This window comes from Elephantulus edwardii, unplaced genomic scaffold (assembly GCF_000299155.1).
Source record: "Elephantulus edwardii isolate Elephantulus edwardi_28Jun2011 unplaced genomic scaffold, EleEdw1.0 scaffold00266, whole genome shotgun sequence".
NCBI classification, from domain to species: Eukaryota; Metazoa; Chordata; class Mammalia; order Macroscelidea; family Macroscelididae; genus Elephantulus; species Elephantulus edwardii.
In genome coordinates, this window is record NW_006400016.1 from 2072949 (window position 1) to 2084279 (window position 11331).

Here is an 11331-nt window from a genome sequence, read left to right on the forward strand (position 1 = left end):
GAGACAGAAAGAAATCTTGAGAGACGGAAAACAGAGAGATAGAGAGAAACAGGCAGAGGGAGGAAGACAGAGGGGAAATAAAGCGACAGAGAGAAACTAACAAGATCCGAACTACAAAAAGGAAACAGAAAGGGAGAAGAGGGGGAAATACACAGATAATTAAGCATCACAGAGATAAAGAGTGATAAAGTCTGAAAGAGGGACAGAGAGAGAAGGAACAGGGGAGCCAGGGACCCGTGAGTCAGCTGGCAGGATGGAGGGACGCCTGGCAGGGGAGAAGTAGTGCTCGAAACGTGGGTCGGTCTGGGTGGGTGGGCAGAGAGAAGCCAGAGCTTCAGACGGGGGTGGGGTGAGGGGGCATGGGAGGGACAGGCATTCTGCTGCTACTGCTGGCTGGGGCAGGGGTGCAGGTGGCCTGGAGATCCGCAAAGGGGAAATGCTCCCTGCGCTGTTCCTGCTCCAAAGACAGAGCCCTGTGCGAGGGCTCCCCGGACCTGCCCGAGAGCCTCCCCCCAACCCTGCTGTCACTGTGAGTGTCAGGCCCTCTGGGGGCCTAAAGATAGAGAAGAGGGTCGGAAGAATGGGGTACTCCAGGTCGGGAAGTGAGGGCCACAGAGGAATGTCTGAATGGGGCCTTCCGGAAGGGAGAAGAAAAGTGGGGACTCTGAAGGGCAGGGGCAGCGCTGAGGGTCCAGGGTGGGCTGAGTGCTACCGGAGTTCCTGCAGGGCTACACCTAAGACCTTGGTCCAGGTGGCACGTGAGGGCTCTTCCAGCCAGGAGAGGGCTCCAGGACAAGGCTGGAGCACTTGAGGGGCTGATTTCCTTACCCCTCACCACTGCCCGCGTCCCCCAGCTCTCTCGTGAGGATTGGAGTCACGCAGTTAAAGGCTGGCAGCTTCCTGAAGATGCCGTCACTGCACCTGCTGTGAGTGGGACCTAGCTCTAAAGAGTGGGGTTCATGGATGGAGGTGCATGTGGGGCATGTGTTCACACCCAGAGCTGGGATGAGTATCCATGCTCATGGCAAGGTGTGTGTGTGTGTGTGTGTGTGTGTGTGTGTGTGTGTGTGTGCGCGCCGTGCATGCGTGCTCGCATTCTGTGAAAGCATTGTGTCCACGTGCAGTCACCCCCCACATAATGTGTGTTTGTGTTTGTGTTCATGTGAACAAAGGATGTGAGCCCAGACTAAGTGCTAGTGGGGGCAACAACTCTGGAAAAACTCCTTTCTTGCCCTCTTGCCAGCCTGTTCACATCCAACTCCTTCTCCGTGATCGAGGATGATGCGTTTGCAGGCCTGTCCCACCTGCAGTACCTGTGAGTGAGACCAGGGCTGAGCACGTGGTAATCTGGGGACAATGGGATGGTGCTATGCTCTCAGAGGGTAGGAGTTTAGGAACCTGGGGAGAAAATATAAGGATCCTCTCTAGAGGGATAAGAACCCTGGCTACTTGGGGGGAGGGGGGAGCTGCTGGTGATCTCAGCCTGCTTATGTCACTGTTCTATGCTTCAAGATTTCCAAAGGGTGCAGATGACCATAGACTCTTCCCTGTCCCGTTTGATTCAAGGGAGCCCAGGGAGGGTGTGAAGGGGCTAGAGATAGAAAATGAACAAGAAATACCTGTGAGTTAGACGATGGTGATAGTATTGATGGCGGTGCTGATGATGGGTGATGCTATCGATGATGGCAGGGGTAGTGGCAATGGCAAGTATAGTTTCCATGCCAGTGATGCTGGCATTCGTGATATTGGTGATGATAATGACAAGTGGTGATCTTAATGCTGCTGATGGTGGCGAGGTGACAGTGTTATTGATGAGGACGATATTGATAAAGACGATGACATCAGAAGCTGATGATAAAGATGGCGTTGTTGGTTACAGGGGATTTGTAACTATGGTATTGGTATTGGTCAATTGGTATTGGTGATACTATGGGTAGAATGTTGGTGGCTGTGATAATGACAATGTTACCAGTATTGGGTTTGGGGATGGTGGTGGTGTAGGAAATCGTAATAACTGAAGATGTGAGTGTTTGGGATAATGGTGTCGGGGTGCTACTACTGTGATTTGTCATAATAATGGCAGTATTGGTATTGGACTCTAGTGGCCTAGAGGTAAGAAGCTGCGCTGCAATCCCAAAGGCACGCAGTTCTAATACACCAAATTGCTCTGTGGGAGAAGGAAGGGCAATCTCCTCCTGTGTGATTTACTGCCTCTGAAAACCCACTGCAGGGTCAGCTTTGGGCCAGTTCCAACTCGATGACACCTCTATGACACACAACACCACTGATGATTATGGTGGCAGTTATGTTGATATTAATCTTGAAAGTTGTAATACTGTTAATAATTATCATTGTTGCTGCTGTAGATGAATTGTTGGTGGTGATGGTAAAGGTGATGAGGGTGATATTGGTAACTACATTGGCAGTGGTGGTATCAGCATATAATGGTGGTGATAATACAGTTGTTGCATGTGTTCTGAGGGCAGTGGTAGAAGCATCAATATTAGTGATGTCATGAGTGGTGGAGGGTTTGGTGTTGACAATGCCGGTTTGTTGTTGTTGTTGTTGTCGTCGTCAGGGGCCACCAAATCCATTACGGCTCATAACAACGCCATCGACAACAGCTCTGAACCTTCTTGTGCTGCCCAGCACCACCCCCATCATCTCTGGCTTGCTTGCGGCCCATTGTGGTGGTCACTGTGCCAATCCACCTGGCTAAGGGTCTTCTCTTTCCCTGACCTTCTGCCCTTTCCTAGATGGTATCGCTCTCCAAGGGTTGGTTCCTCCGGAAAATATGCCTAAAGTAAATGAGATGAACTTTCGCCATCCTTTGTCATCCTTGTCAACCAGAGTACTCTGGTTGCACTTTCTTCAAGACAGATTTGTTTATTCTTTTGGTCAATACTCTGCTGACATCAAAATTCAAAGGCATTGATTCTTCTTCTGTCATTCAGTGTCCAACTTAGTTTAAAGACTCAGTCAAGCCCTGGTATTTTGAGCTGTTTCCAATGCATCCGAAAGTTGGACAGTGAATGTTGGTTTAGGGCTTGTGCTAACCGTAGCAGGGGTAGTGTTCGTGGGTAGGCTGGCAATGACCAGAGGGCAAGTTTCTCGGCTCCTGAGATTGTTAGCTGGGACCTTGGTGAGGGGAGGTTACCAGGGGCCTTTTCTGGGGTTGGGATTTTGCACTTACATTGGCTTTGGCTTCTGTGTGGTGAGTTCTCCTAACACCATGAGGCCATAGCAGGGGAGTAAAGGTCTCCCCCTCACCCCACTTTCCCTCCACAGCTTCATTGAAGACAATGAGATTGGCTCCATCTCCAAGAACGCTCTCAGAGGACTCCGCTCACTCACACACCTGTGCGTACATGCGTAGTCCCCCCTCCTCCGTGCCCGCCCCCCCCCCAGGTACCGTGTAGTTTAGGGTATTTGTTGATAGTCCCTCCTCCTTCTCTTTTCCTCACCAGTAGCCTGGCCAACAACCAGCTTGAGACCCTTCCCAGATTCCTATTCCGAGGTCTGGAGACCCTGACGCATGTGTGAGGATCAGGGGGTCTGGGCGGGGGCGGGAGGCATTGGGGAGCCCTGAAGGAGGAAGAGGTGCCTGTGTCACTTTGGAGTGGCACGTGAGGGTACGGCAGCGATGATGCTTCCTGTTCTCCGGTACCAGTGGAGCCCCACCCTCGGGAGGAGGTGGCAGCGTGACCAGAAGGTCAAGGCCTGGTTGCAGCTCCTCCCTGGCCTTTTGCCCCAGGGACCTGCGTGGGAACCCGTTCCAGTGTGATTGCCGGATCCTCTGGCTGCTGCAGTGGATGCCCGCGGTCAATGCCAGCGTGGGCACGGGGGCCTGCGCAGGCCCCACCGCCCTGGCCCATCTGCAGCTCCACCACCTCGACCCCAAGACGTTCAAGTGCAAAGCCATAGGTGGGAGTTTTCCCAGCAGGGTGGGTGGGGGTAATGGGGGCCACTCAGAAAAGGAGGGTGATCAGAGGAAATGGCTTCAGGACCAAGAGGCTGACATCACTCCCTACCCTGTTCTTTCCTGGCTGTGAAACCTTGTGCAAGCAATATCGCCTCCCTGAGCCTTGGTTTCCTTATCTGTAAAATGGACATAATAAACAGTGGCCTAGGGTTGCCATGAAAATGCAACCATTTTTGACAATTGTGTTAGGTGCAGGGCTTAGAACAGGTGGCCCTTAGAAGATCTTGTTGTTAGCAAGTTCTGGTGGCTTAGCAGTAAGGAGCTGTGCTGCTAACCCAAAGGTAAGTAGTTCTAATCCACCAGCTGCACTGTTAGAGAAAGTTGACCAATATTGTCCCCTGCAATTACCACCTCTGAAAACCCACTGGAGGGTCAACTATGGGCCAGTTCCAGCTCAACAGTGTACAACACCATTCTTGTGGTTAATATAAAACTGACCATTTTTAAATTGTGCTAAGAATTGCATGTACGTCATCTTCTTATTTATATTTATTTTCATCTTGCTCTTGTAGGAATATTTTAGTGTCTTATGAGAACTCTGGTAACTTAGTGGGTAAGGAGTTATGCTGCCAACCCAAAGGCATTCAGTTCAAATCTACCGACTGCTCAATGGGAGAAAGATGGACCGTCTCCTCCCAGGCTATTTACTGCCTCTGAAAACCCACAGAAGGGTCAGCTATAAAGTGGTTCCAACTCCATGGCCATGGGCTGTGATTTGACTTTTACAAGCCTTGGACTGTGTCCCCGGGACGTGCTGATGGTTTAGGGCTCTATCTGAAAGCTTGCTTGGCAACCAAGAGGAGCCTCAAAGACAGGCCTGGTAATCTGTTTCTAAAGACCACAGCCTTGGAAACCCTGTGAGATGGTTCTGTTCTGCACACATGAGTCAGAACTGACTTTCCAGCGACAAGAACGTAGGCCCAGAGCAATGCAGGGAACTCAGCTGTGAGGGAGGCAGGGCTGTGGTGGGGCACCCAGGCAGAGTGATGGGGCTGGGGTGGGGGGATCCTGGAAACTGCTGGAGCCCAGACAGAACAAGGCCCAGATACAGCGGAAGATCGAGAGGGACTTCCGGAAAAAGGAGCCATTTAAGCTGAATCCTGAGGCCTCTAGGAAACGAATGCTCCCAATTGTAGTCTTCCTCTCTTTCAGTGACCCTCCCCCTATCCCAGCATGATGTCAGGGTTGACCTCTCCTAATAATAATTCCAAAGCATGCGAGATGAAGTTCCCATCCTTGCCTCTAAGAAGTACTGTGGTTCCACTCTCTCAACAAGATGATTCGACCCACCTGTAGCAATGTATACCAGGGATGGGGAGGATGGCACAGGACAGGGCCGAGTTCACGTTTGCTGCTCATAGGGCTGCCACAAGTTGTAGTCAACTCCATGGCATCTAACTACAATCGTACTGTTGGTGGAAAATATTGAGTGGACGGCCCGAAGAACGAACACATCTGTCTTGAGGAGAGTGCCACCAGTGTGCTCCTCAGAAGCAAGCACAGTGAGCCTTCATCTCACATACTTAGAGCATGTTGTCAGGAGGGGCTGGTTCTGGGAATAGAACATCACTCTGGGAAAAGTGGAGGGTCAGAGAAAGAAGGGCGGATCTTCCATGAGACGGACTGAACATGACGGCCACGATGTGTGTGAGTGCAGCAGAGAACGTGAGGCTGGCACAGGACCAGACGGGGTCTAATTCTGTTGTGCACAGGGTGTGAGTCAGAAGTGACTCGAAGGCACTTCGCAACTACTCCTGATAGGTTGACACGGTGTTTGCCGCCATGGTGCTCAAGCCCAGCAGCAATTGTGCCGGCAGCTCAGGGCCAGGCGAGGGGCTCTCCTGCTGTCCACAGACAGCGCCTGCACACTGCTGTCACAGTGTAAGGCATATTTTTGGTCTACATGACTCACTAAACAAGAGAATTTAACTTTGTGGTTCCTCAGTAGACAATCATTTAGAAAACATTCACTCAGTTCCACTTGGGGCCCTATCTTGTGTAAGGAGATAAGGACACTGTGGTGACCCTGTACCCTGGCCTGTTGGGACTCAAAGTCTTGGGGATGAAGGGAGATAAACATAAAATAAAACATTGTATAGATAAGTGGATGCTATAAATTATGATAAATATAAGGAGCCCTGGTGGGCCATGGGTTAAGCACTGGATTGTTAACCAAAAGGATGGTAGCTCAAAATATACCAGCTGCTACGTGGGAGGAAAATGAGGCAGTCTGCTTCCATAAAGATTTACTGCCTTGGAAATTCTAGGGGGTATTTCTACCCTATCCTGTAGATTTGCTGAGGTGGAACCACCAGCAGTGCATATTTGCAGTGAGCTCCAGTGGCATGATGGGGGAAAGTCAACAGTTCGAATCTATCAGTCGCTCCACAGGAAAAAGCTGGGGCGTTTTCTCCTTTAAAGATTTTCAACCTCAGAAAGAAACCACTTGCAGGGTCTCAGTGACTCAGAATGAGCCACAGTCATGGATTAGAGGGTCATGGTGCTCCTTAGAGGAAAGGATGGTGAGGCTTCCTCTCACATAGTGTAGCATGTTGTTAGGAGGGGCGATTCCTTGGAAAGAGAGACCATGCTTGGAAAAGTGGAAGGTCAGCAAAAGGGAGGAAGGCCTGCAACGAGATGGATTGACACAGTGCAGCAAACATGTCAGAGATGATGAGGACAGCACAGCATGGGACACGGTTTAGATCTGTTGTTGAGTCATTGTCAACCTAATGGCACCTAACAACCAGGGCTAATGCAGAAGATTAACAGGAGGGAGGTTTCTAACTTTCATGCGCGATCAGAAAGGGCTTCTCTGAAGAGGTGGCAGTAGAGCTTGGTTTGCTAAGAACCAAGGGAGTGGCGCTGAAAAGAGAAGGACGCTCCTTGAGGAGGCAGAGCTTGTCCTGTTTGGGCAAAAACAAGCACAGGATACAAGCTTGGTGAAGGGAAGGGCACAGATAAGGTTGGAGGCTAGCAGCGCCCTCACCGTGCAGCACTGTAAAAGCCACAGGTAGGAGAGTGAACTTTATAGTAAAGACCATGAAAGTCATGGAGAGCTTTGAGCAGTGGGGTGAGTGACAGAATTTGATGGATTTTTTTTTTAAATACTGATTTCTTTACCAAGTTCATATACATTGTATTTCACACTGGAGCTTTCTCATTTCCTTCAGCCCCACCTCCCTCCACCCATCAAACTGTGCGACCCTATGACTATTGCCTGCCCCCCTACCCCGTGCCAATCCTCAGCCCTGTACTTCCACCCTCCTCCCCCCTTGGATCCTCATACTCGTTCTACATTAATGGTCTTATACAATATTTGTCCTTACGGGATTGAGTTAGTTCACTCAGCATAATGCTCTCCAGTCCCTCCCAAGTTAGGTAGTAATTTATAAAATCATTGATCCTGTGTCTGCATAGTATTTCATCATGTGAATGTACCATAATTTATCAACAGATGGACATTTTTAAAAGACCCTCTTGTGAGTGGACTCCCTTGGTAGTTTGGTTCACCGCTCCAATCTGACAGCTCGATCACGCTCCAGGATATAAACGGGAGTGTTAGTACTCTAGAGTCAACTGTGTGTCACCACCACTAACAAGCTCAGGGATCTTGGTGTGTATCAGTTACTATAACAGCTAAGCTGCTGATAGCTTTAAAAAATTTTTTTGTAACAAGGAGTCTCCATTATGGAGAACGAGGTAGAGAAGACAAGTCTGAGGTGAGCTCTCTAGATGAGAGGGAGTGTCCTTGCTTTTGTGATAGAAATGGATTGTTCCAGAGCCGTATGCCAGCTTGTGGCAAAAAAAGACCATATGCAGGGCAAACCATGCTCTTGCCAGTGAGTGAGGCGAGCATTGTACCTGTCATTCCCACTCCTGTGCCACTAAGAACTTGGTCTCCATATGGTCAAATACAACTGTAGTGGGGAAATGTGGCCTCTCCCAGGGACGCTTTTCCCCAGCTTAAACCCTGTATTGTGGAAGATGGGAGGCATGGCTTCAATTAGACAACTGGCTCCCCTTGACAATTAACTTTCTCTGTAAAGTGGATCCAATAACACAATGTTCCTCCTCGGGAGGTTGTGCAATTCCATGAATGAGTAAGCCTGCTGTTTCTGGTGATGATGCCATGTGGCTTAGAAAAAGAACTTGCTCTGCTGTCCCAACACAGCTGAGCTAAAAAGACTTGGCTGTAGGTCCCTAGGAGGTGAGCACCATGGCAGTCCCCATTTCACAGATGTGCAAACTGAGGGTCCACAATGAGGGGTCATCCCTTGGTGCCTACCTCTCTCCTGCCATCCCCCAGAGCTGTCCCGGTTCCAGACAGTCGGGGAGTCTGCGCTGGGTGTGGAGTCCTTCTCGTACCAGGGGGAACCCCATGTCATCCTGGCACAGCCCTTCGCAGGCCGCTGTCTGGTCCTCACTTGGGATTATGGCCTACAGCGCTTCCAAACCAAAGAAGAGCTGTCTGGTGAGTCCGCTTCCACCTTCCTGCCCTTCAGCCCATCCTGTGCCCGGCACCCAGACCCCGTGTCCTATCTGGCCAGCCTGCCTGACCTGCCTTCCTGCCCCCCAGCGCCCTCAGTGGTGTCCTGCAAGCCGTTGGTGCTAGGCCCATGCCTCTATGTGCTGGCTGCTCGGCTGTGGGGCGGGTCACAGCTGTGGGCCCAGCACAGCCCAGACTTGCGACCAGCCCTGATGCAGGCCCTGGCTCCACGGCAGCTGCTGCGACCCAATGACGCTGAGCTGCTGTGGCTGGACAAGCAGCCCTGCTTCGTGGTGGCCGATGCATCCAAGGCAGGCAGCACCACACTGCTGTGCCGGGACGGGTCTGGCTTCTACCCGCGCCAGAGCCTGCATGCCTGGCACCGGGACACAGACGCTGAGGCCCTGGAGCTGGATGGCCGGCCCCATCTGCTGCTGGCCTCTGTCTCGCAGCGGCCTGTGCTCTTCCACTGGTCGGGGGGCCGCTTCGAGAGGCGCACGGACATTCCCGAGGCCGAGGATGTCTACGCCACACACCACTTCCAAGCTGGTGGGGAGGTGTTCCTGTGCCTCACCCGCTACATCGGGGACTCCATGGTGAGGCTGGGGCCCAGTGGGGATGGCTGGGACATGGGGTGCTCTAGCCAGACCTGAGGGAGCTCTGGTGGCCTAATGGGTAAGAAGTTATTCTGCAAACCCAAAGGGAGGCAGTTCAGATCCATCAGCTTCTCCTCAGGAGAAAGATGGCCAATGTCCTTGCATGTGATTTACAGCTTCCAAACATGCTGGTTGGTTAGGACTCAATGGAAGTGAGTGAATGAGAGTCAGACTTGACTCTGTAATGCTGACCTCCCTACACGGTTGGCCCTGCCTACACACTGACCTTACACTCTAGCCAATGGTGGCCTTTGAAAGCTGACCCCAGCCCAACAAGGTCTCTCAAGACTGACCTCACCTGATCCTTCAACCCTAACATTAGTGCCAATGCTCTAAATCCAGTCCTCACCCTGACATATTCCAATACCACTGAACCACAACCACGCCGAGCCCCACTCTGAAACTCTAACCCCCCGAGATTGATGCTGGAGCTGAGCCTTTCCCTTCCTCCAGAACTCCCTGTCCTTCTGTCCTGCTCCTTTCCCTGTGCTTCTCAAATGGTCCAGTCTTTGAGGAGGCCTAAAAATCCAGGCTTTTACCTGGGGTAAGCCAGGTGGGAATGTGTGCTTAGGAGGCTACTGGGCAGATTCAGGTGTCTGGCTTGGAGACAGCAATATATGGTAAGGAGACCAGAGACGAAGAAGACAGCTTCAGTGGTCCATGTAGAAGAGAAATGGGCAGAACCAGGGTGCAGACAGTAGGAGAAATACATGACTCTTGTACAAAAACCGTACAAATCCACTGTTCACTGACTCTGTGTGGGGTTTGAGGGAGAGATAAGCTCAAAAATATCTCCAAGATTGGTGGCAGCTTATTTCTGAAGCTGTAAATTGCAAATGGACTTCCTTTTCTAAGCTGCCCCTACGCCATCCAGAGCCTGCAGGACCATAGGCAGCCCAGCCCTGGCGCTTGGGGGCCCTAGGCCCTGACTGCCAACTGCCTTGCACGCAGGTCATGCGCTGGGATGGCTCCATGTTCCGCCTCCTGCAGCAGCTGCCCTCCCGTGGGGCCCACGTCTTTCAGCCCCTGCTCATCGCCAAGGACCAGCTGGCTATCCTGGGCAGCGACTTCGCCTTCAGTCACGTCTTCCGTTTTGAGCCCGACAAGAAGCTCCTGGAGCCACTGCAGGAACTAGGCCCCCCCGCCCTGGTGGCCCCCCGAGCCTTTGCCCACGTGGTGATGGCGGGCAAGCGCTTTCTCTTTGCTGCATGCTTCAAAGGCCCCGCGCAGATCTACAGGGTGCGCGAATTAGACCTCAGCGCCTGATACCAAATGTGACTTTGGCTATGATGGAGGGGCTGAGGTGGGTGTTGCAGTCCTCTAGATGAACCCTTTTCTGGCTTTCTGGCCCAGCTTGGGATGGCACCTGGTCCTGGGAGATGCTGCCTACGGACCAAGTTCTCCAGCCACAGGTGCCACTTCTTGGAGGATGGAGAAATGAGAGTCCTCCTGGACCTGCAGTCTGTGCTGGGGCCAGCCGCCCCCGGTGAAGGCGACTTGGGGGTTCAGGCTGGATCTCTGAATGAAATGGGAAGACCTAAGTCATAAAGGGCAGGGAATGTGCCGAGCTCCACGAGGCATGGAAGTTCTTCTGACCCGCTCCACCAACCTTTCCCATCTTCTTCGCTCCAACCCCATTAAGGAGAAGAGGTGATAACATTCCTTTTCCCTTTCCAGCGCAATCAATCTGACCAATCGTTTTTAGCTCCGCCATGACGTCATTCCGCCCTACCCCTTATGCGCATGCGCAGGGAATGATGCGGTCCCCCTCCACCCCCCAGAAAGTTCTGTGGGGAGCCGGGGTTACCCTCACCGGAGAGGGACAGAGACTAGGACTAGAAAATGCATGTGCTCGATAAACGTGACGTGCACCTGGCCTCCTGTGATTGCGGAACCACTGGGAGAAGGTGTTTTCATGAGTGGCATGGGGAAGACCTCGGGTTGCACTTTTCCTTTGATGGCTCTGGTGAGGGTGTCTAATGGAGTGTAACTTTGGTTGTGGGGGTTTTGTGATTAAAACAGAAACCAAACTATTGTCTTGGAGTTAATTCCAATTCCTAGAGACTATGAGCTCTGGTGGCCTAGCAGCAAGGAGCAGCTGTTGATTGGTGGTTGGAGTCCATCAGCTGCTCCATGGAGGAAGAAGGATGGGTATTTTCCTCTTGTGCAATTTACTGCCTCAGAGAACCTTCCAGAAGGTCAGG

General features: G+C 51.8%; 1 protein-coding gene across 1 annotated transcript; it reads left to right on the top strand.

Annotated features, from left to right (window-relative positions):
- The first annotated feature begins 359 nt into the window (after nt 1-359).
- On the top strand, nt 360-10393 carry LGI4 (leucine-rich repeat LGI family, member 4). The gene is made up of 9 exons (XM_006899683.1): nt 360-529; nt 855-926; nt 1244-1315; nt 3289-3360; nt 3468-3539; nt 3755-3924; nt 8292-8456; nt 8562-9067; nt 10079-10393. Exons 1-9 carry the CDS (start codon nt 360-362, stop codon nt 10391-10393), a joined length of 1614 nt encoding a protein of 537 aa, XP_006899745.1.
- Nucleotides 10394-11331: the final 938 nt, after the last annotated feature.